The sequence below is a fragment of the Capra hircus genome, chromosome 16, assembly GCF_001704415.2.
Source record: "Capra hircus breed San Clemente chromosome 16, ASM170441v1, whole genome shotgun sequence".
Classification (NCBI taxonomy): Eukaryota; Metazoa; Chordata; class Mammalia; order Artiodactyla; family Bovidae; genus Capra; species Capra hircus.
The window spans coordinates 69222337-69248280 of record NC_030823.1 but is presented as its reverse complement, the minus strand read 5'-3'; the positions used below and the strand labels follow the sequence as shown (position 1 = coordinate 69248280).

Genomic DNA, 25944 nt, shown 5'->3' with positions numbered 1-25944 from the left:
TTAAAACCTATAAAGGCGGACTTCAGAACAAGAAGCAGAGTTGGGAGCTAGGCCTGGCATGTGGTGGGGGGCGGGGTGGGGTGTGCTGTGTGTGTGGAAATACCGAAAGGGTAGAGGGCCCTGACAACAAGGCTAAATGATCTTTCTGTACCCCCTCCCCTCTCCCCCACCATCTTTCTTTTACCCGTAGGCCTGCACTGCCTGAAAAGAAGGTGGCTGACGTCAGCACTCTGAACGAAGTGGGCTATCAGATCCGGATTTAGGCTGGCCATACCGCAGCCACAGGGCTTCTATGGTGCTTCTCTCTGCACTTTACCCAGCATCTTCAGGAGGAACTGCAACTATTTATTGAGAACTGGGGAATTTTATTTTTAAGGATTTACTTGGAAGTAGACTCTGAGTGGCTGGTAACAAAAAAACAAATTCATGAAGGGACAACCATGAAAAGGCTGTGATAGATCCTACTGGGGTTGGACTGTCCCCCTCACTCCAGATAGAAAGGCTAAGACCATAACTGTAGTTTTTTATATTTTCCCATTTACCTACTTTCTTTTACTTGCTTTGAACATTATGCCTCACTAGTAGTCCATGTTCATGAAGCCCTCCCCCCTCCCACTTTTGATACAGTAAGGTAACTCAATCAGTATTAATGTCTTTTTCAGCAATAACAGAGGCAAAGATTGGTGGGGTTTCTTTTTAAGCAGTCAATATTACCTCAGCATCTTGACATCAGATATGCAAACATAATGGTGGGTGGTTTTTTTAATTCTATTTGTATTGTTTCCCCAGTATTTCCCATGGGGATCTCCACAAGGTTTGGAATTTTTTTCCTGGTGCACACGTGATGAGATTTTAGGTATTATATGCAAGTGTTTTACTTAAAGAGCACTGAAATTCTTCTGGCAATACGGGAAATCATTTTCAGGATCTTGGAGTTACTACTTTCTTAACCTTTCTTACAGCATTCACTGACAGCAGCTTTTGTTCTTTCAAAACAAAACAAAAAAGCACGCTCAGAAGCCAGTCTGTGTTCTGTCACTAACATTTAAACTTTGCAGACTCCAGTGAAAAGCACATGAGGTCATGTACTGTTACCCAAATTCAGCAGTATTGCGATTACCTCTGACAATAACACCCTCAGACAGAGGCCGAGAGAGAATCAGTAGGTTTTGAGAACTAGATAACCTTTCTGTTCACATTTCACCTGAGTTTTAAACTCCGAGTCAGGCCTTGGTTCTGAAGGACTCACTGTTGGTAGGTAGGTGTTCTGATGTCTTATATTAAGACCAAACACGGCATGATGTGATTCTTTGCCAGTACCGTTTTTAGGTACCACTTCGTGATGTTTAGGAACTGGTATTGGAAAATGCAGTGAATTGGAGCAGAACCTTTGTTTTTTAAACGGAAAAGCCTTCGGGTATGGTATTACACCTTAAAGCGTGATGCTCTCCATGGGGCAGGGTGAGTATCTGGCCTGCATATGGCAGTTACAGTGAACTTCTGCTGCAGACCACACAGAATAACTGGCATACCAAGTCCGTGTGTTATCAGGAGTACAGCTTCGACTTCACTTGTTTGATCTTAGCAACCATGCCAACTCATGAGACCAAAAAGCGTATTTTAAGTAGAAGTCTGTTAGTCAACAAAAGTGTTATTTCAGTCTTGGGGCCTCCCTCTCTGGCTTTCTTTACCTGAAGGTGATTTTGGGAAGGGAGTAAAAAAATAAGAATCTGCTCATTCAGATTCTTTACCTCTGAGGGCGACACGGGAAGGAAAAAGACTCTATCCTTCAGCCGTGTGCAGCTGAGCTCACTATCGGTGTTATTCATGGAAAGTACTTTCCTTGAAAAAAGAAGTCGAATGTCCTTTACATGAAAAAGGACCAAGTCAGTCCAATCTACGTCTCAGATTAGATTAAAACAGTTAAACACATTCAGGACTTAACCACTTTTGAGAATAGTACTATCAGCAGAACTGAAAATGAGTTATTTTAAACTTCTCAAGACAAACCCATTTGCAGCCTCCTGGCCACATGTATTTAGATGTTTGGAGTAGTCCGCAAATCATTTCATTTTCATTCTAAAATACGGACTTAGCTCTCTAGATGAAATATAATCATGTTTATCAATCTGAAAGTTTATTATATCCAATAAGTAGACTACTTATAGTATTGATATAATACTGCAGTCACTCTAAGGGCTTGGAATAGGATTTTCCAAGTATTAAGTACTGTCCAGTCTAAAATATGGAGTGTCAATATTTGCATATCCTTGTCTCCCACAGAATGGGGGAAGGAATTAGGAATACAACCTGTTTCTAATATGCTGATGTCTAAGCCTTAAAACTGCCAACTGGCTTGAAGATTTGATTAGTAACCTGATTTCTTCCACACTCACTTCTTGATTTTAAGATTCATTTCCCCAAAGCAAGAGTTAGTCAACAGAAACATGAAAATAAGTCAAAATGTTCTTAGCTGTTACTCTTATTTTTATTGCCTATGGAATATGTTAATTTCTAAAAGACACAAGAAAAGTACTAAACTCTTACATTCTAGTGAACTGATAATAAGGTAAGGAAAAAAAATGACATAATTTACCCCACAGAATTGATTTTAAATCTGGTTATAATTCAAAAGATAAAAACCATGAAATGATTTGAAATCTAGTTTTTAAAAAAAGTTAATGCAAAAGAAATTTTATGCTTAAGCCATTGTGATAATACATGCAAAGTTTAAATGAATGACAGAAATCTTGATTCTAGACTACATGTTGTGCTGTTTTGAGTACACTTTTATTTCAGAAAGTGATATTTAGTATTTTGTATACACTCTGAAATCATGAGCATTTCACTCTTTCTAAGTCAGTTATTTCATAAGGATTTTATTAATAGATATTGGTAAATAGAACTTTGGAGATCTTAATTCCGTATTATTACTATACCCGAGGCTTTTGTAAGCTCTAGTTTTATGTACAACCTTGTACAGTTTTTTTGACATACAATTCAGAATCTTGTTTATTCTCTTGGACTTTGTTCTGGCCAATACATTTTTTTTTTTAGATCTATTAAGAAAAACTGTGACTGTTTTAGTGGGTATTTTTCTAAGTAAATGAAAACTTGTATAATGGTATTTTAGAGAATGCCAGATAAGTGCATGTTTCAATTTAATGTTTTTCTCATCACTTGTATGTTTATACACAGCATGGGACTTTCAATAAAATCATCCTGGAAACTCAAGGATTGTTTTCCTTCTAAAATATAAATGGTGTAATTTTTTTCCTTATTCTTCTTATTATATACTTGTTCTAGTAAACTAATTTCACTCTCACCCTTGTCTTCTTCTACAATTTTCAGATTCTGTATTAAATTTATCTCTATTTTGGTGTATCTTAATTCACTTATTGGCTTCCTTCTATTTTGGCATCACCCAAGGCAACAAGTGAGTTACACAGCTTACTTCATCTACCACAAAACCTTCAGGCACAAATGTACTAGTACAATAATTTATTAGGTAACTTACATGGACGAAGTGCAAATGACTTGACAAAGTGAATGTTTTTCCAACCCTTTGAACTCTGGATCTCTAACTTAAAGACAATTTCAGACACACCTACTGATATCAAAAGCTAGAGTAAAATCAAAATTTCATTACTGCAATTCTGCAATGTATCCCTTTCCATTTAAAACCTGGATAGCACAGCAGGTGAGACAGGGAGACTTGGTTTCGGCAGTTAACCAAATTTAATTGCTTTTGGCAGGTAAATACAAGGCTCCAACAGTTACTAACTCTTCTGATCAAACAAAGTAAAGACAAGTGGACAGTTAATTTTAGTGGAGCTTTAAAAGCCTGTGAGAAAGTTACAAAGGACTCCTTGGCCTCCAGCACACATAATAATACTTCATTCTATAAGGTAAAGCAGAAAGCAATTTTATGGGATTAATTCAAAGTGACGCACATGAAAAGGGCCTAAAATCACAATATATTAATCAGGATACAAAAAATTAAGTTTTCAGAGGTTTTCAGGGATGTTCGTTTATCAAGAATACCTATATATAAAGTTAGTTGTTAACAAATTCATACAACACAACATAGTTATCCATGAATCTTCATTTTTCTTTCCCTAATACTAAAAAGGATAAATATACTATCTGCTGTTATCATTTGCTGATGACAATATCTGCTAATCAGAACATGTAATACTTTGAAAACTGTTACTACAAAATGTGGAAAATCCTAGAACTATATGGTTAATACTGTTAAGTTAAAAAAAGTGACACAATAAACAGAAGTATTTCTATAACACTATAACTTTGACTAGGGAAATCCTTATAACCCACATGCTTTTGGGTGGTATTTATCTGGTTTATTTTTTAATAACTGTAGTAAATATACTTCAGTAGAAAAAGTCTGAGCTTATAAAGTAACTACTGCTGCTAATTTAAAATGAAGCATTCTATTCAGAAAACCCACTATAAAAAACTTTTATAATTCAGCATAATTCAATATAAAATTACTTAGTAAAAATGGACATAGTTCTTTGATCCCAATTCTAGAAAAGAGTAAATTTTCCCTTAGCTTTTAAAATGTTTGATTCAAACACTCACTAAGAGCCAACTGCAGGATTTTTTAGACCCACTCTTAACCGCTTTATAAAAAAGACCAGCACCATCTCACACTACTGAATCATGATAAAAAAAAAAAAAAAAAGACAAAAACCCAAACATTATAGAAACGACAACAGTTACACCAAACAGTTAACATCAACTATTAAAGAGTCTTAGGTCTCCAAGTTGCTATCTCCCCTCTAGAGTTCTGCTGGCTTCCTCTTATTTCTGAGGCAAATAAAAAGAATCTTATAGCTGCCACTTTGTTCCAAATACAAGTTCCTAATAAAGTAAATTTCTACAGGATTGGTTAAGTAAAGTAAAATCTTTCCTTCAATCCAGAATCTTTTCTTGAAACTTAAAAAAAAATTACTAGGGAAACCCAAGGCATGACCCCAGTCCCTGCTCTCTCAGGCACCCTGTACAGTCCACTACAGGATGGAGAGTGGGCTTGTCCAAAACACCTCAGCCTACTAGTTATGGTGACCTACATTTTCCCCATAAAATGCAGGCACATTGCATGGCTCAAGATGGTAATAAAAGGGATTAAGCAATTTGTACAGTTCTAAAAAGCACTGTCAAGCCCCATCAAAGACAAACCAGAACGGTTAGATATTGTGAACAACCCAATGATTTCTGAGATGAATGAGTTAAGACTCAACAAACATGATCCTTGTGATGAAATCAGGCCTTCTGGAAGGGAATGAGTTGTGGTTTGCAAGAACTCAAAAGATATTTTGGATCCACTGTAAAGCTTGCTAAAAACACGAAATTTTTTCCTAAGAGAACTAAAGAAGTTGCGCCGTATTTAAAAATCACTGTCAATTTTACTAGGATTTAGAATAAATATTTACAACTTTTTTTGCAATGAACAGCATTTAGATCTCACTTGTCAGGAAAATATTTTTTCATTATTAAAAAAGAAAAGTGTAAACTTGTTTCTTCTGTTACCTGTTTCAAACATTTAACATAAACCTCTTCAGAAATTTCATAGCATAAAAATAAATAAACATGCAAACTCTTAAGAACAACTTTACATTCTTTGGGGGAAAAAAAAAAAACAGGAAAGCAAAGTATATATGTAATCAAGAGTCAGAGTTCAAGTCTGAATTTAGCCAATAAAGGCAAATGATCTGAAGAGTTATTTTCATTTGGAAGTCCATTAACAGTCCATAAGTCTTGTTCTGTAAGAAGTGACAGTCTGGCTAGAAGTTTCAAGCCACCAACCAAAGCAACTTCAGCTCCTACATTAAAAAAGCACATACATATTTAGAGAAACAACAGGTTGTGAATTGACCACAGAAGTCTTTAAAACAAAAAATGATACGTAATTTGACACTGCCCTGGAAATCTAATATGAAACAGTTTAAAATATGGTTAGTTTTTTATTGAGTTATAACCTAATTATGGAGAGAAGGCAATGGCACCCCACTCTAGTACTCTTGCCTGGAAAATCCCATGGACGGGGGAGCCTGGTAGGCTGCAGTTCCATGGGGTCACTAAGAATCAGACACGACTGAGCGATTTCACTTTCCTGTATTGGAGAAGGACATGGCAACCCACTCCAGTGTTCTTGCCTGGAGAATCCCAGGGACAGAGGAGCCTGGTAGGAGGCCGTCTATGGGGTCGCACAGTCGGACACGACTGAAGCGACTTGGCAGCAGCAGTAGCAACCTAATTAGAACTCACAAACAAACAGCAGTCTCAGATGTTTGTTTTCCTATTTCAGATTTTTAAAATTTCAAGTTCTACAAATAATCTTTAGAAGAAAATATCAATGTAACACGTAAGAATGTTAACAGTAATTTGAGATTGCCAACTACCTAAGAAATTCCCCCATCAACTTTTCTGTAATTGTATAAAACTGAAAGACTAAGCCACATCTAAGTAGGACTGCTGGTCCATGGCACACTCCCGCCATCTAGTGGATATATATAGTATGACAACTACCAGAACTAAATTACAAATTCAAAGCAGTAAGGTTATTTTGTAGAGTTGATCTAATGGAGAGGAGTTGGCCATCTCCTGAGTGTTACTAGTAAGGTTATTTTTGGAGAGAAAGAAAAAAACAGAAGGGAAAACTGGGAAAGAAAAGTAGCATTGAAAAAAATAAAAAGGAAGAGAAAAAAGAGGAAAATCAGAAAAGAAAATAGCTGCCCACATTTAGGATTTTCAGTTTTCTGAATATCCCTGGGTCTTTTCCAAGATCCCCTGGAAAAGGGAACAACAACCCACTCCAGTACTGTTGCCTGGAGAATCCCATGGACAGAAGAGCCTGATGGACTAGTCCATGGGGTTGTTAAAGAGTCAGAGGCGACTGAGCAACTCCACTTTCACTACTTTAAACCTCACTTTCTTCTCCACGTTAAATCCTTTGACCAATATTTAATACCTTGTTTTCAATGAATCATACAAGGGAAAGTGTTTTATCACCTTTGCTTTTTGAAAACACACTTTTCAGACTTCTCTTTCCAGAAAGAACCAGTATTCCAGGGTCAACATGACAAACTGTCAGCTGTTGGCAATCAGGCAAGGCCCTACAGTGAAGGCGGCAGACCTTAGTAAAGTTTAAGTGCAAAACTGCATGATGCTGCTGTCGCAAGAAAAACAACTTGTGGGGAATAAAGGCGAAAGGCAATATCAAAGATCTCTAAAGTAACTCAGAAGCTGGCTGGGATTGGAGGCTGCAGGTGAGGACATAATTCACCGGGAATCTGCTCTGAGGTATTTCACTGCCTCCATCTTTTGCAAGTGAGACACTAATTTACTCAGATATATTACCAATCTGCCAAATATATTACCAGTTTTAAAATATTTTTAATTTCTAAATTGAGAACTTCATACAGATGTCTGGCTTTCTCAGCTTCAGCCCTGAAGTTTTTAGTTACTGTGTTCTCAGGCAGAATTTAAGATGACACGCATTCTTTACCTGGCTGCTCAGCAACACCTTCCTTTTCAGCAGAATAGAAAATATAATCCACAGTTATGGCACTTCGGGAATGACAGGTGGTCACTTCTGGGATTCCAGTGTCAGGAAAATAATGTGAATAAACAGATGACAAGCTGAAATGGTGCTGTAAATTTGAAGATAACCTAAATTGAAGGGAAAAAGAGAGTAGCATCCATCAAGCTTTTAATGATTTTTATAATTCCTCCTACTTAAAGCACTTTTTCAAATTTCCAGAAAAAATCAGACATTAGGACAATATTTATTTAATTAGACCATATCATAATCTCACATTTCTTTATTCATGCAGTGATATCCAAAATCCATTAACAGGGGTATAATATGTGGGGTGGGGTGAGGGAGCTCAATAATTAACATACTAATGTGATTTTTAAAATTAATTATAACACATTTGAGAGCCTCCACTTACTAATGAACACATATTCTAAAACAATTTGTAAGTTTTTTGCTGCTCCTAAGAAAGAAAATTAAAGTGGCCTTTAGGAATACTATTTAGAACTGACAGACTTTTGATGTCATAGGGGCCATATTTTTCCATGGTTATCCTTGCTATGGTATGTGAGATAATTTTGTACTGCATCTTAAAACAGCTTCTATATAATGGCTTACATTTACCCCATTCTTCAAATACACATGATGTCACAGGCAAAAGATTTAATAATCATCCCCATTAACACATCATGAATTTTAAGGATATTTTAAGTCACGAAACAAAACAAAATTTAAAAGAAATTTTCTGTTCATCCAACACACATTTATCAAACATCTCCTAAGTCCCAGGCACTATGTCTTCTTAAGTGCTAAGGATACACGGATAAAGATTTTGCGCTGATTTTAAAGAGCTCATAGGTCAATAAGTACAGGTAATTGCTTCAAATCGCTCTACTGCCAAGTTTTAGAAACTTTTTATGTCTGAGGACTTATATTTACAATATTATTAAATGTAAAATAGGTCTACTGCAAACTGTTCTTACTACTAACATTTTAGTTTACAGATACAAGTATGCATATAAAGACACTATTTTAAAGATATAAGTAGCTTTTCTTATACGCTATTTTGTTATAAAAAGATTTTAGAATTACTCAAAACTAAGTATTTGCTAATAAGAGTAGCCTTTTTAATAATCTCACTCAGGGATCTTTACTTGGCTACCTATGACAACCTTTCCCTGTAGTTTAAGAGATAAGTTTAGGTAATTATCTTTTCTACAGCCATATTCTTTTTTTGGATCAATTCTCCTATAGATTTATTTTTGAGATCCAGTAAGCAGTTAAGGGAGGCTAAAGAGTCTCTTGAAATCTGAAAGATATTTTTCTGTGATCTTCATCTTTGTTTAAATACATAATAGCAATAAATGTTAGTGGGTTCAGGTCCATGGACAAATTGTTTCTATAAACAACAATGCTTAAGTACTTACTGTATGTCAAACAATGAGTTTTACATGATTTGTCTCATCTAGTTCTCACAACAACCCAAATTATAAAGAAACTGAACCTTTTAAAAATGTTAGATTTCTTGCTTAAAATCACACAGCTAAAGAGCAGCAAAGTTAGGGTAAGAACTCAGGTCTGCTTGACTTAAGAGCCAGCGTTCTTCACCAGCACAAATTATCATCAGCTTTTTAACCAAGTGATTTCTGAGGAATGGTTTCTTCACTCAACTAGAGTCAGCAAATGTCTACTGCTGCTTTCCAGAACTCACTTTTCAGCTGTTTCCAGGACCTCTGCTTTGTCCAGCTCTGTTTGCATCAGATCACCATCTGTAAGAACAAAGAGAAGCTTATTAATACTATCAGTGTCTTGTTCTATTTTCACTCTCGGAACAGTATTTAAGGCATTCTAGTTTAGATAGATGCCTCGTTAAATGGTTCATCCCAGAATCTGTATTATGGTGGTCTCCAGAATTAGCAAAAATAAAACACAAACATGTCCAAAGCAACATGCAAGTAATTCATGCAAAAGTAATTTTGGAAGTTGATTTTCAAAAAGGTAATCAGAGTTCTTGAAAAAAAAAAAAGTGAACAACTCTATGCTTTTATATATGAATATTCATCTCTGAGATGTTATCCCTTTAAAAATTTAGTTTTATGCCTTCAAAGGGAACACTATTATCAAGAAGACTGCCAAAATGGATTGCAAACACTTACCTGGCTTTTCTACTTTTGGTACCTGCTGTACCTCATACACACAGTTCTGTGAGATACCTAGGTTTGGGGGCCAAATTGGAATAGATAAAATTCTTTGTCCCCGTGAAGACTGTTCCTGGCCAGATACCTAAACAAAATTTCAACAGGTATCTTAGGTAAATAGATTTTAAATTATGTACTGAAAAGTTTATTTCTTAAAATAAAAGGAAATCCAAGAATGGTAAATATTATCCTTTATTCATTATATCATTCATGCTTGTAAAATTTTGCTCAAATACAGTCCAGAAAACATTACTACTTCCATAAAAATGGTCATCTTTTCCTGTACATGTTTTTCTCAAATTTGGAAATCTAAATGATCTATAGCTTTGGACTAATACTGCTCCTCCTTTTTTTACTACCTGCATTATAGTTCCTGTTATATAAAATACTAAGATCAACTCACAAAATTTTAAACTATCATCCAAAACTCAGTGGTGAGGGCTTATTTTGGTTAAATGTACTGAAGAGGAAATGATCTGAACTAAGCAGAAGAAAAGAACAATAAAAATAAAAACATGGGATAAATTATACTCAGCTAAAGAACTGAAATATTTATCCTTATGTAAAGGAAAATTTATATAATAAGCAAATATTACTGTTTTTCCAACTCTTTTGCCCACATCCAGCATTCAAAATGCTATTCTGCACCTGTGAGTAGTTCCTTACTTATGAAGTACTCATGTCTGTCAAAGGTTTTATTTTCCTTCATCACCCCCATTCCGAATTTTTTGTTGGCTCCTACTTCCTCCAAGCAGAATGTTGTCACAAACAGATGGAAAAGTGAATTAAATCCAGTGAATATAATTACTTATGAGTAGCTATGGATCATCGCTGCAGCTTGGTAAAGTGAGGGTACTGGTTCATTTGAGGTTTTCAAACAGCTCTGGGATGAGTTTACAAGGTAAAGCTCTGTCCTCGCTTTACAATGAAGACAGAGACTCACACCCACCTCCTAGTAAGAAGGAATGCACTTACCTTTCCTATGGCGAGTCCTTCATAATTCAATTTTCCTTCCTTAATAAAACTATAGAGTGGAGAACCAGGAACAGAATTGAAGTCCCCACACATAACAATGGGGCAGAAGCTGCCGTCTTTCTGATGGGCAACACTGGAAATCTCTGCCAGAAGCATTGCCAATTGGGTCAGTTTAATGTCACCTCGCCTTGGATTATACAACAGATGTGTGTTAGCTACACAAATGGCAGGGGAGGCAGCACTTGGAATCTTGGGTTGCAAGAGCAACACTAATCCAACATTGTCTCTGTCCAATAGAGGAACATCACGGCGGTAGAATTCCACTGGGTTCACTGATAAGAGTGAAAATTTGGAATGTTTGAAGCAAATGGCACAGCCATCAGGTTTCCTTCCTGTCCGCATCTTGTATTCACAGTGATAACCTGTAAGAAAGAAAAAAATTCTTAACAAAGATGACTGTTTTTTTATATATATATGAAAGTAACAGAACTGTGTTTTGCCACACTTGCAAAAAATAATAAATATGGCAAAACAAAATTCTAATTTTTGGACAATGTTTGCGAGTGAAGTCTCTCAGCCGTGTCCGACTCTTTGACACCCCATGGACTGTAGCCTACCAGGCTCCTCTGTCTGTGGGATTTTCCAGGCAAGAATACTGGAGCGGGTTGCCATTTCCGTCTCCAGGAGATCTTCCCGACTCACGGACCAAACCTGGGTCTCCTGCATGGCAGGCAGACGCTTTGCCCTCTGAGCACCACAGAAGCCCGGACAATGTTTACCAAAGTGTATTTTTAAAAATATTAGTAAGGTAGGATGTTAAAAAGTGTTGGAATCAAAAAAGTCTACTTCTGGGTCAAACAGATTTTTTTTCATTGGCAGACTGCAGTGTCACATACGTGTATGTTATCACACTCTCATTTCCATCCTAACAAAAGTCAGAGTCAAGGCAAAGACAACGACCTTATAGTAATCCGTCCCCTCTCTCCCGAGCCCAGATCTCTTACCTTTTGGCCTCTAACTCTTCCCTGCTTGTTCCACTCCACACACAGCAGTTTGTCTTGCCTCAAGGCACTCCAACCTTCTCTTAGCCATCTCCACTACCTGGAATGCTCCAGCCACCACTTGTTCCTTCACCTCCTTTAGGTCTTTACTCGAAAGTTGCTTTCTCTAGTCATTTTGTTTAAAACTGAAAACTGACCCATTTCCCCCTTCCTATGTTTTTCTCCAGAAAACTCTCATTACCTGAGGTACTATTTACTTGTCTGTTCAATTTATTCTTGGCCTTTCTCCACCAGCACGTATGCTCCGCAAGGATAGAGACCTGTTATCTGTTCTGCTCACTGCTGTATCCCCACTGCCTTCAATAGTGCATGGTGTAGACACTCAAAAACATACGTGCTGAATGAATGAAGGCAACACAGGCAGCATTTCTCAGAGATGACCTGTTTCTAAAGGTTTTCATTCAATTAGGCACCGCGGACATAGGTGTTATAAAATGATGAACTAGATACAATGGTCCCTAATCTCACGGAACTCAGAATCTTAGGAGTCTCCTGCTGCTGCTGCTGCTAAGTTGCTTCAGTCGTGTCCGACTCTGTGTGACCCCATAGACGGCAGCCCACCAGGCTCCCCTGTCCCTGGGATTCTCCAGGCAAGAACACTGGAGTGGGTTGCCATGGGCAAAGACTAGAAATGTAGCTATGAAGAGATTCTTGCACACCTTTCCATTTGAATTAAAATATGTATCAACACAAAAGTTCCCATTTGAAATACTTCAATCTTTTCTTGAACTCTTAAAATGGGTATTAAGCTGTTTTTCAAAATTAAGATTTTTAGTTCAAATATACCACACACCTTTGTTAGCAAGCTATGTTTTAACAACTCATTAGTAAATCTGGCTAAAATAAAAGTTACATTTGTACCCAATGATTCCAAACTTGGCCTGATCTCAGTTCCATAATGATCTTCTTGAACTTCTTGCAAACAAAGTACCTTAGAAGAAAAAATGGCTTGAATTAACACAAAAAAATACAAATATGAATTTTCTGGTGCTTTTGTTTTAAAATGAGGTTTCTAAAATTTCAAAAAACCTGATGAAACCTGAAATAATTTTTTCGTATATAAATCTATCAAATTAACGTCTCCAAATTTGATCAGTCCCCAAAACCATGACCTTTACTCACATGAATCCCTCTTATTATCCAAAACTGGTATTCCCCAAAGGAAATATTTATAATTTATATGCTGGTCAATGTTAACATTATTTATTCTTTTTAAGAAAGTTATCTGACAGTACATGATTAAAATCAATGTTAATATAATTTATATGCTGGAATATTTTTCCTGAATTTACAAGTTCATTCATACTAAATCCTTCTAGTCTTTTGAATGCTATCATCTAAATTAATTTTTGCATGAATTATTAAAATTTTCAATCAAAGGAAGTATTTACTGAATACTTAATATGGTACCAGTCCCTGTCTCAAAACTGATTGATACTTAAAACTTTTTGGATCTCTTCTGAAAAGTTATATAATCATTTATATCAACAACCATTAGCAAGTTATGCCTCCAAAGTTATAATACCCTATTCAAAGCTGTTTCATCATCTTATCTATTAAAAAAAATTTTGGGCGGGGGCCACACTGTGGCTTGTGGGATCTTAGTTCCCCGACCAGGAATGGAACTCGAGCCTTGGGTGTGTTAAGCACAGAGTCCTAGCCACTGGACTGCTAGGGAATTCACCTATAACTATATAGGCCTTCCCTTCTCACTTCACACACAAAAGGGATAAAAAACCATTTAGTTCAGAAATGAATCCAACTTTTCCTTATATGAAGAATTCTGATGATATTTTACACTTACATCTGCATCAAAGTGTTTAATTTCTTTCAGAATATTGGGAAACCTAAAACTCCAGTGTAATACCGGCCGCCGGCAGTGTTTATAAAGGTGTGAATTGTCTTCCAGTAAATCTTGTGAAAGTATATTATAGGACATCACTGAAAAGTCAAACTTGTTCTCACTGTCTTCACATATGGGATCAACATTTTCGTCTCCTAGGATCTTCGTGTTTTCTTTATTATGGTTACATATATATTCCCAATGCCGCTGTATTGTGCCTGTTAAAATATATTAGACAAAATACAAAGAATTAATAAAAAACAGATCATATATTTTCCTGCATGTTAAGTATTTTTTGCCTTTTAAAAATTCTTATAAGCAATGAACAGAATGTTTTCCCCTGGAAAACGATACTGTAGCACCTCATGACTAGAAGTGGTTGTCAAATTGTTTACAAAGACCATGAAATGATACACTGCCTGATCCAAGAGGCACAAAACATGTTTAAGAGGGTTCAGGAAGTCATTCTGGAGGCTCTGAGTGTGTGTCAACAAAGCTAAGACTACACAGGGGTCACGGCTTCTCACTTCCCCATGGTTATGACATGGATGTGCCACAGACATGCTCAGCAACTTCACAGCCAGGACAATATACTTGTATGGCACAGCTGGTCTTTCAACAAGATAATTTCACATTGCATTTTATCATCTACTAGTATGACAAGATCATCAAATGCTTAACTATGTTCCTGAGACAATTCATCTGAGAAATCTGGTTTAGACGTGAATGAAGGGTATAAAATGACAGTAAATGGAAGCAGTATTTACTGGAAGAATGCTAATGAAATAAACAAAAGAACTATTTTTAACGCACGCCAAAGCAGAAGTTAAATGTAACACAGCTATCCAATGCTAGTGAATGATAGTTCCTGATTGACAGACAGCATGCAACAATCAGGAACGCGCGACAGTTCATATTCCGCAAAGACACCACGTACACTGGGAAGTACTGAGAACAAGATGAAACAGCAAGAGATTCTGAAATTACAAGCAGGCTTTGATTTAGACATGCTTACTTAAAAAAATACATAGATACACACATACATATATGTATCTATAGATACATAAGCACAGTACCATATATATGTATAAATACTCATACACAACACACATACTCCTTCCATCTTCCTCTCCCCATCAATAAAGAGGATACTCTTACTGTCATGAAAGCCATAAAGACAAACGTGGAACTTTTTAGAGAATCTATACGCTTAAAAGAAGGGAAAAACAAGAAATGGGATGAACTTGGGAAACAAAAAGATTTGAAGATGGACTTTCAAGCACAATTAGATGATATGAGAAAATCTCAGCCCTAGATATCTCCCTTTTCCTGTAAGGCTTTCATTTCACTGATTTAGAATCCCTGCTGCTGCTGCTGCTGCTAAGTTGCTCCAGTCGTGTCCGACTCTGTGCGACCCCACAGACGGCAGCCCACCAGGTTCCCTGTCCATGGGATTCTTCAGACAAGAACACTGCAGTGGGTTGCCATTTCCTTCTCCAATGCATGAAAGTGAAAAGTGAAAGTGAAGTTGCTCAGTCGTGTCCAACTCTTCACGACCCCATGGACTCAGCCTACCAGGCTCCTCTATCCATGGGATTTTTCAGGCAAGAGTACTGGAGTGGGTTGCCATTGCCTTCTCCTTAGAATCCCTAAATTTCTCCAATTAAAAATTAAATAAAACATAAACTGAGGAAAAGTATTCTAAACATGGGGGGAAAAGACTGCAAGGAAATATATTACTATTTTTAAGAGTAATTATCTCTGATAGGAAGGACTGTGAAAGATTTTTCCTAATCTTCTGCAATTATGATATATTTACAGAATATCAACACACTCTAGAGGGGTGGGGGAACTAGCTGCAGGCAGTCAAAAGGTACAAACTTTCAGTTATAAGATAAATAAGTAATAGGGATGTGATGCACAACATGGTAAATTTAATTAACACTGTAGCATGTTCTATATGAAGGTTGTTAAGAGAGCAAATTCTAAAAGCTCACATTACATACAAAATATTTCTTTCCCCTTTCTTTTGTGTCTCTTTGGGATGATGGAGGTTCACAAAACTTATTGTGGTAATCCTTCCATGATGTAGTAAGCTAAATCATTATGCTGTTCACCTTGAACTTAGACTGCTGGTAATGTCAGTTATAGCTCAAAAAAGGTGAAAGAAAAAAAAGTATCAGTACACTCTAGAAATGTTAATGAAGTAAAAATTTTAAGTGACTTTAATCTAAAAGCTGATATCTGTTGCACTGAAGGAACAGGAATTCTGACCAGAGGACAGAAGAAGAAGGTAATTTTTATGAATAGCGAGGTCTGAGTGGAACAGGGGAGTTGTGGTCCTAGGAGCCTGAGGAGAAAGGTAAAAAATGATGAAGGAAAGAAAACCAAATTAAGAAAAGCATTCAACTATCACATAATTTAGCCCAGTGCTTATCCTATGCCCAGGAAAGAGAAGGAAACTATCCCTTATCCTTCACTGAATATGGAGAATCCTACTCCTAAAGGCCTTTATTTGGGGGGTGGGGGGGCTCCAAAATCACTGCAGATGGTGATTGCAGCCATGAAATTAAAAGACACTTACTCCTTGGAAAAAAGTTATGACCAACCTAGATAGCATATTAAAAAGCAGAGACATTACTTTGTGAACAAAGGTCTGTCTAGTCAAGGCTTTGGTTTTTCCAGTGGTCAAGTATGGATGTGAGAGGTGGACTAGAAAGAAAGTTGAGCACAGATTTGATGCTTTTGAACTGTGGTGTTGGAGAAGACTCTTGAGAGTCCCTTGGACTGCAAGGAGATCCAACCAGTCCATCCTAAAGGAGATCAGTCCTGGGTGTTCATTGGAAGGACTGATGTTGAAGCTGAAACTCCAACACTTTGGCCTCCTGATGCAAAGAGCTGACTCATTGGAAAAGACCCTGATGCTGGGAAAGATTGAGTGTAGAAGAAGGGGACGACAGAGGATGAGATGGTTGGATGGCGTCACTGATTCAATGGACATGAGTTTGGGTGAACTCTGGGAGCTGGTGATGGACAGGGAGGCCTGGTTCATGGTGTCGCAAACAGTCAGAGATGACTGAGCGAATGAACTGAACCCCTAAAGGCCAGAACTAAAGCTACTGATACTGACTCTGCACAGCTACTCTGAAATTTATAACATAGTTTCTATGAGGAAAACAGAACTGATTCTTAAGAACAGATTATTGAGAACATAATTCCCTCATAAATTAGGGACTGTCTACAGTTTTAGCCACAAATCATTAAATCTTTTTATGTAAATGAGATGGAGAGGGTTCTAGTCATACAACAAAATGTTAGCTATCATTATAAACTTACAGCACTACCCTGGTGGCACCACTGCATTAAATCCATTCATGCTTTCTTATAAAATATGTATATATAATGGCATATAAAAGCATAAGATTTGTATAGTCCTGGCCATTAAGAGTTTAAACCAACTCTCTTGGCAATTCCATTTTTTTAAATAACCAAGACCACAAGATGATCAAATCAATACAGTAGCTTTCAGACTTCTACAGTCTGTATAGCTCTTTGGCATTATTTTTCATGTCCTGACCATCAACACCTGGTAGACTGAGGCTGGGATGACGGGGTAAACACATTTCATTTGACCACATTTGCTTTGAATGAACATACAGAAATTTGTTTGAATGCTTGGGTTCCATGGAAGACAATTTGAAAACTACTAAGAGAGTGAACAGTCTTTGGCTTTCACAGACTTCACAACATAAATGCACACTACAAAAGTTTATATACCTTCCATGTCAGGAGGAACAAGGTGGTCACAGCAGAGAAGACAGATGAGTCAAAAAAAGCAAGCAATTAGGCCTGATTGGGTTTCTAGGGTGCCTAATTAAAAGGTCATAATTGGGTCACACAAATCCTTCAAACACCACTTTAAAGTGACAGGCAAGTTAGCAATGCTGTTCTCTTGATTGAAAAGTAGTATTAGTGAAATATCAGAAGTCACAAATATGGCTTAACGAAGAGCATTTTCCTTATTCACAAAACCTAGGAAGAACGGACATATAGAGAGTCAGGTTGCAATCAAAGTTTATCGGTCTGTAAATGTAATTCCCCATCCATTAAAGGGAAAACAACACCACCAGGATTTTCTGAGTACCTACTATGAAGCCAGCAATGTGTTAGGCACTTTGAATATGTCTCACTTCATCCTCCACAGGCTTTCAAAGCAGGCATTATTTTACACTAGGAAACCGAGGAGCAGAGAGGTTCGTAACCTGTCCAAACTCACACAGTTAGTGGTGGAGCAGAATGAGCGCAGGAGTGTTTCCTAAGCCCATGCCTGGGGTCACTACACCACGTCTCCACCAGAGAGCCCACCAGATTTACAAAAGACTAAACAGAAGCGGAGTGTATTAACCTGATGAACAATGATTACATGAATGAGCAGCCATCTCATGTCCTCATACAGCCTCAGATGATGGGTTGTTCTTAGGAACCTAATTTTAATGATTCTAAATGTACCTTTCAATCATTCAAATACTTGTTTACAAACACATTGGTGGTTAAGCACTATACAAATAGATTGCCACTTCTTCTGAGTAATTAGAATTTCTACTTAAATGTGTAGTAGAAGTCCTACTTAGAAGAGTTCTAACTAATCTAGCTCTTACTCCCAGGTGAGACTCGCTCTGAACACCTTTCTTTGACAAACTTATGTCCGCTCCCTGCCAGTTAACACCCACACAGCCTATTTCTAAGTATCTTCAGAGGAATGATCTTCATCGACAACCATAGCTCAGTAAGAATGACAATTCCAAATTTACTTAGACTACTCGTGTATCCTTTTGGAGGAGGGCAGGGCTGGAAGCACAGAGAGTCTGGTGAATTGCTGAGAGTAAAAAGAACAGGAGAAAAATAGAAATAACCAAGATAGCTAGAAAAAACTGTCTTAAAGTTGAATAAGATGTAGTTAAAAGATAAACTTCCCAAAGACTTTTGATTATGTCTAAAGACCCATCATGAGAAATATAAATTTAATAAGCTAAAATCAGATTCCGTAAGAAAATATTTTTCACTTATGATTGTTTCTATTTAAGGAAATTCTTTCGTCTTACAACAACACATTAAAAATGAAAACATAATGTTTTTTAATATATCCGTGAAATCTCAAGAATACATGTTATCAATTTCTAAGAAATCTAAGAATCTTTGTTTCCAAAACACTGAATTTTAAAATTATTCTTAATGTTTCCATCTGGTTCTCCATTGTTTTCCAACTTTATATGAAGAGTGACTTTTATTTTTACTGCCAGAAATACACAATTAATTGAAGATTTTTTTAAAAGACTTAATTAAAAAAAATAATTTCCATTTTCCTAACAGAAAAGTACTGGTTAAAAATAAAACACCAAACACCTCTAAAACCTGCAGGAGGTTTTCTTAAAGATTAAATACGAAAAATTTCAATTATGCTATGGCTTATGTCTATTTCTGCACCAAGATAAATGTCACCTTTACCTTGGTGTTTTCTTCGTTTTGATGAAGGCTCATCTCCCTCAGAGTTCATGATGTAACTAGAGAGATGAATCAAAGAAGTCTGGCTCAGGCTGTCAGGCCTCCAGTTCCAGTACTGAAACGGAGCTCTAGACTCAAACAAACAAGGTGGTCTCCAATTTAGTGAGAAATGCCTACTACTGAAGTATGGGTAAGGAGCGCGAGAATAATGTCCAGGCCACCTCATACAACTAGAAATATGTCTGTTCCAGCAACACTTTTGCAGATTCTCCCACGGTGTAGTCCAGTCTCTGCCCAGACTCTTCTGGTGGTAGGGTAACATGGGGTATCTAAAAGAAATAAATACACTCCTTGAGGCACCACTTTTTGTTCAGCTATATAGCACACAGAATCTAAATCTGTTTCCTCAAGGGAAGGTAATGCCTAATATTTAAAATCGGACTTCTCAACCTGAAGGATTTCACTGCGTGTGGCAATACCTCAAAATGCTCCCTAAACAACTATGAATGGTATTCTAGACACTGAACAGAGAATCCACCAGCCTCCCCAAATACCAGATAAACTTCTAAAAGTCCACACAATTCAGCTGAGAGATAAACCAATCACCAAACTGTATGGAGTAGCTTTCTAGCATCTAATAAAACCTAATGGACAAATAAAACCCACAGCACACGTAATACTTAAACATAGAACACAGAAGCTGACTATAATAAGAGTGAATCTCTCTAACCTGGGTTTGGAGTAAAAATATGTTTCTGAACAACCTTTTTATACCAAGGTTTTATTTTCCAAACATCTTTATAGCTAAGAAAACAAAAGCCTATCACTATTTCACGAAACTACCTACCTCTTCCTGCTAATCAGTACATAATTTATTTTTCCATGCTACTTTTTTCTCTTTTAAGCTCACTCCTCCTTGAGGGAAATGAAAAAGAATTACTTACTAGAAATTCACCAACACTCCAAACCCAATAGCACCAATTATCTGATACCAATTATATGATAGGCTCTATCATGAAAAATGTCTCCGAAATAGTGTTATCATTATTTTGAATAGATATATTGCCCTCAGGCTCTCTTATAAAACAATGCAACTCAAGCACTAAAACACTATTCTGGCAAATAGCTACAATCCTGAGAAAGACTCCTCCTGTCCTCCAGAATTCATTAAAGCTATATTTCCAAGTCAGTGTCAATAACGTCCACTTTCATCACCAAGGGAATTTTGTTTATATCGTATTTACTGTTACTTGACTTTTTATATTTGTTTCACCAGCATTTACATTTTTATATAAATTTATTGAGCAGTTTACTCTTTCTCAAATTGCTCTCTAAACTCAACATAATTGTAAACTTTTAAAGGCATGACATGGGTAAGTCTATCCTGTTTTGTGACAAGTCTGAAAGCCATTGAGATTTGGAGAAAAGCCATACACTTTCCATCCCAATAAGCTACCGTATTCTAATATAATATTTGTACTACAAAACTTATTCGCTGTATTTGTAGTTACTTATACAGACTTTTTATTTTCTCTTAAATTGATGGGCTCCTTTGGGGCCAGAGCACCCTAATTCCTTTTAATCTGGGTCTCTTCCCAAGTGCCTAGCACAGTGCGTGGCACACAGCTGGTACTCAGGAAACGCTGCCTACGAACAGTAAAGTCCCCAAACTACAGGAGTCAAAACCTGATCCCCGAAACTGATGTAAAAACTAAGACGGTGCTGTATTTCCCACGTGTGATAATACACCAGTCAGTTTCATATGGTACACCATTAAATAATACCTAAGCATTTACTTTAAAGTGTATTAGAAAAAAAAAAATCAGTGTATCAAAGCCAGCAACTCGTGGATACTACTTAGAAAGGCGCTAATGTGGGCAGCACCTCTTGAAGTGCTTTTTATTCAAAGATAAGTCAATTTCACAAGTAAATTATCCGGTAGTATCGATGTGGAACGAGAATTTGGTAATCATAGTAAAAGGTTGGGATCCCAGGGGAGGGGAAGGGAAGTTTGCGAGGCATCCAGACACCAAAAGAGCGGCCCCTGGGCGTGTGCACCAGGCGCGCGCCTCCCGCGGGGTCAGGCCGCCCCGAACCCGCGGCGAACGGCGGCCTCGCCAGCTGACCCGCAGCTCCCCGCCCGGGGCTCTGCGGGGCTGGGGGAGGAGGCCGGGCACCCGGAGGCTCGGGCTGGGTTACGGGAAGTGGGCCGGGGCTCCGAGGCCAGCCCGGCCCGGGGAAGCACGAGCCCGGCCCTCGGCCGACGCGTTCGGCGCTTCGGGCCCGCGCGCCGGGTTTACCTATCCCTCAGGGTCTCCAGAGGTCTGTCCCGGCGGCATCGCGGCCCGGACCCTCTTCCGCTTCCAACCCCGACACCCCAGCCCGCCCCGCCCCGGTTCCCCCGGGCCGCCCGCTCCCGCCCCCGGGCCGCCCGCCCCTCCCTCTTCCCTCCCGCCACCCAGCCCTACTGACCGGCCTCTCCCCACCACACAGCGGCCGTAGCCCCTCCTCACACAGCGCCACGCTTCCATCTTTCCACTCCGCGGCTCGCGGTCACGACGTCCACCTCTACGGCCGATTTGGCGGCGTCAAGCACCAGGGGCTCCCCATCACTAGACGCGGGGCCTCGCGGCCCGACTGCAAAGCATGCCGGGAAGCTCGATCTTGCCCGCGGCCAAGTCCCCATCTTGCGCTGCAAAAGTCGCCGAATTGTCTCGGCGCCAAATTGTGTTCAGGAAGCATGCGCAGAGCCTGTGAAGCCGGCGCAGCCATTTCTGAGTAGGGCGAAACAGCCGACTTGGGTGTTCAAGAGACAGGAAATTCACTGAGAGCTGAAAACAGCTTGATTAAAGATGATGGGAGGGTTCACTGCAGTTGGGTTTCCCAGGTGGCGCTAATAGTAAAGAAACACACCCCACCCCTGCCAATGCAGGAGACTGAAGAGACGTCGGTTAGATCCCCGGGTGGGGAAGATCCCCTGGAGGAGGGCATGGCAACCCACTCCAGTATTCTTGCCTGGAGAATCCCTGGGACAGAACCTGGCGGGCTGCAGTCAATAGGGTCTCACAGAGTCGAACACGACTGAAGCGACTTAGCAAGCAAGCACTGCAGTTACTGTTAAAAAGGGAGGGGGGAGTGTTATTTGTATCCGCTCAAGGTAGGGAAAAACTTCTCTGGGTTCCCACAGAATTGTGGTACCAGAGATTTTTTCAAGGAAGTTTTCGGGACCACGTCTGCAGAGCTCACTTTTAAATGCCCACCTCTGTTCAGTGCAGATTGCGGGTGCAATGCCCTGCTTTTGCTCCTGGCTCTTCAGGAGTGGCAGTTGGGCTTTTTGTTGGTCTCTTTTTTGTTTTTGATAATCAGCTCCAACTGTGCTGTGCTTAGCCACTTAGCGGTGTGGGACTCTGCGACCCCATGGACTGTAGCCCTCCAGGTTCCTCCGTCCATACTAGAGTGGGTTGCTGTGCCGCCCTCCGCCAAGGAATCTTCCCCACCCAGGGCTTGAACCCAGGTCTCCCGCATTGCGGGCAGATTCTTTACCGGCTGAGTCACCAGGGAAGCCCATGAATACTGGAGTGGGTAGCCTATCCCTTCTGCAAGGAATCTTTCCAACCCAGGAAGGGAACCAGAGTCTGCCACATTGCGGGCGGATTCTTTATCAGCTGAGCTACCAGGGATGCCCTTTCCCCAACTGTGCATGCACAAAATTGTTCTTAGTCCTTTCTAGTTTCTTTGTATTTTAGTGCTCAAGGAGATGTTTACCAGGTGCAAGCATTGCAGCAAAAGGTCTTAGGTCTCAGGTCCCAGACTGTCTAAAAGTTACTGCGGACACTGAATTAAGGACTACTAAACCTAACAGAAGCAGAAGATATTAAGAAGAGGTGGCAAGAATATACAGAAGAACTGTACAAAAAAGATCTTCAAGACCAAAATAATCACAATGGTGCGATCACTCACCTAGAGCCAGACATCCTGGAATGTGAAGTCAAGTGGGCCTTAGAAAGCATCACTAGGAACAAAGCTAGTGGAGGTGATGGAATTCCAGTTGAGCTATTTCAAATCCTGAAAGATGATGCTGTGAAAGTGCTGCACTCAATATGCCAGCAAGTTTGGAAAAGTCAGCAGTGGCCACAGGACTAGAAAAGGTCAGTTTTCATTCCAATCCCAAAGAAAGGCAATGCCAAACAGTGCTCAAACTACCGCACAACTGCACTCATCTTATAGGCTAGTAAAGTAATGCTCAAAATTCTCCAAGCCAGGCTTCTGCAATACGTGAACCATGAACTTCCAGGTGTTCAATCAAGCTGGTTTTAGAAAAGGCAGAGGAACCAGAGATCAAATTGCCAACATCCGCTGGATCATCGAAAAAGCAAGAGAGTTTTAGAAAAACATCTATTTCTGCTTTATTGACTATGCCAAAGCCTTTGACTGTGTGGATGACAATAAACTGTGGAAAATTCTGAAAGAGATGGGAATACCAGAGCACCTAACCTGCCTTTTGAGAAACCTGTATGCAGGTCAGGAAGCAACAGTTAGAACTGGACATGGAACAATAGACTGGTTCCAAATAGGAAAAGGAGTGCTTCAAGGCTGTATATTTTCATCCTGCTTATTTAACTTCTATGCAGAGTACATCATGAGAAACGCTGGGCTAGAAGAAACACAAGCTGGAATCAAGATTGCTGGGAGAAATATCAATAACCTCAGATATGCAGATGACACCACCCTTATGGCAGAAAGTGATAGGAACTAAAAAGCCTCTTGATGAAAGTGAAAGAGGAGAGTGAAAAAGTTGGCTTAAAGCTCAACATTCAGAAAATGAAGATGATGGCATCCGGTCCCATCACTTCATGGGAAATAGATGGGAAACAGTGGAAACAGTGTCAGACTTTATTTTTTCAGGCTCCAGGGTCACTGCAGATGGTGACTGCAGCCATGAAATTCAAAGACGCTTACTCCTTGGAAGGAAAGTTATGACCAACCTAGATAGCATATTCAAAAGCAGAGACATTACTTTGCCAACAAAGGTCCGTCTAGTCAAGGCTATGGTTTTTCCAGTAGTCATGTATGGATGTGAGAGTCGGACTGTGAAGAAAGCTGAGTGCCAAAGAATTGAGGCTTTTGAACTGTGGTATTGGAGAAGACTCTTGAGAGTCCCTTGGACTGCAAGGAGATCCAACCAATCCCTTCTAAAGGAGATCAGCCCTGGGTGTTCTTTGGAAGGAATGATGCTAAAGCTGAAATTCCAGTGCTTTAGCCACCTCATGCGAAGAGGTGACTCATTGGAAAAGACTCTGATGCTGGGAGGGATTGGGGGCGGGAGGAAAAGGGGAGGACAGAGGATAAGATGGCTGGATGGCATCACAGACTCGATGGACATGAGTTTGAGAACTCCGGGAGATGGTGATGGACAGGGAGGCCTGGTGTGCTGCAATTCATGGGGTCGCAAAGATTTGGACACAACTGAGCGACTGAACTGAACTGAAACCATTGTTCCTAAGGGAAATACAGAGTTAGGCTCCCCGGAAACGCTGATCACAACATGTTAGTCACTAACTAACCTTGTTTTATTTATTTATTTACTTGTTTTATTTACTAACCTTGTTTTATTTCCTTGTTTTATTTATGTTTGTTTAAAGACACTTTATTTATTATATATTTTTGATTCAGTAACATTGAATTCATGACCAACAGCGCTGTAATTCACACCAAAGTGAAGCATAAAAACACATGTGTTTTCTCCATAAGGCACATCACAGACTCTAGGAACAACAGACAGCATTTCAGCACTACCTCTGGAGGCCATTTAAACAGCAAAATAACTTAAAAAAAAAAAAGCACAAGAGGTTTTTTTAGCACTTGGCACTAAATAGGCTGTGAAGAGGTGAATATGCTTTTGAATATGCTATCTAGGTTGGTCATAACTTTTCTTCCAAGGAGTAAGCATCTTTTAATTTCATGGCTACAATCACCATCTGCAGTGATTTTGGAGCCCCCAAAAATAAAGTCTGACACTGTTTCCACTGTTTCCCCATCTATTTCCCATGGAGTGATGGGACCGGATGCCATGATCTTCATTTTCTGAATGTTTCTTTATAGTGTGAGAGCTGAAAAAGAAGGCAGCACTTTGCTTTCTTAGACCTTACCTGGGAACATTCATGCTGGGAAACCAAATTTTTCACTGCTCTGTACATGTCCATGAATGAGGACAAAAGCACTGCAAATATTGATTTTGGAGGCACAGATCTATTTTAGCCAGCAGGCAAATTCACAAATACATAATCCATGAATAATGATGATCAAATACATTTCCATTTTATACTGTCTTACTTACATAGTCCATGAATAATGATGATCAAATACATTTCCATTTTATACTGTCCTACTGTAGTCTCAGTTTGGCACTTTATTAAATTTATTGACTGATAGTTTCTTGTATGTCTTATCTCCATAATGAGGTTGTAAGTACCTTGTGGAGCAAGGACTATGACTCATTATTTTCAAAATATACCCTACCTGGTGCTATGATCATTACACAATAGATTGTGGATAGTATTTTTTTGAATGAATGGTTATTCAGTTCAGTTCAGTTCAGTCGCTCAGTCGTGTCCGACTCTTTGTGACCCCATGAATCGCAGCACGCCAGGCCTCCCTGTCCATCACCAACTCCTGAAGTTCACTCAGACTCACGTCCATCGAGTCCGTGATGCCATCCAGCCATCTCATCCTCTGTTGTCCCCTTCTCCTCCTGCCCCCAATCCCTCCCAGCATCAAAGTCTTTTCCAATGAGTCAGCCCTTCG

At 39.0% G+C, this 25944-nt stretch overlaps 2 protein-coding genes across 6 annotated transcripts in view; one reads left to right on the top strand and one right to left on the bottom strand.

Moving 5' to 3' along the window:
• VASH2 (vasohibin 2) overlaps positions 1 to 3849 on the top strand; it is a 42530-nt gene extending 38681 nt beyond the window's left edge. Inside the window, exon 8 of the mRNA XM_018060744.1 lies at positions 191 to 3849. Within this exon, the coding sequence (XP_017916233.1) occupies positions 191 to 263 (73 nt within the window). The 3' untranslated portion in view covers positions 264 to 3849. The remainder of the gene's footprint in view (positions 1 to 190) is intronic.
• Positions 3485 to 21842, bottom strand: ANGEL2 (angel homolog 2). 5 transcript variants are annotated; one of them, XM_018060740.1, is made up of 9 exons: positions 21613 to 21842; positions 19144 to 19469; positions 13600 to 13856; positions 12657 to 12726; positions 10735 to 11156; positions 9718 to 9844; positions 9273 to 9330; positions 7532 to 7695; positions 3485 to 5846 (listed from the first exon to the last, which is right to left on the bottom strand). In XM_018060740.1, the coding sequence occupies exons 1-9, from the start codon at positions 21669 to 21671 to the stop codon at positions 5695 to 5697; spliced, it is 1635 nt and encodes a 544-aa protein (XP_017916229.1). In that variant the 5' UTR covers positions 21672 to 21842; the 3' UTR covers positions 3485 to 5694. The 5 variants fall into 5 exon arrangements, with proteins under 5 accessions (XP_017916229.1, XP_017916232.1, XP_013825821.2 ...); XM_018060741.1 differs by lacking the exon at positions 21613 to 21842 and adding an exon at positions 21441 to 21518 and having other exon boundaries at positions 3487 to 5846; XM_018060743.1 differs by lacking the exon at positions 19144 to 19469.

Bases quoted from the DNA above. Each gene is read 5' to 3' on its own strand.
- ANGEL2 (XM_018060740.1), bottom strand. From the start codon at position 21,671: ATGGAAGCGTGGCGCTGTGTGAGGAGGGGCTACGGCCGCTGTGTGGTG. The intron at 11,157-12,656 runs GTACAAATGTAA...TCTTTCTTACAG, and splicing joins GCCAAGTTTGGAATCATTGG to GTTATCACTGTGAATACAAG. The intron at 9,331-9,717 runs GTAAGTGTTTGC...TTGTTCTTACAG, and splicing joins ACCAAAAGTAGAAAAGCCAG to ATGGTGATCTGATGCAAACA.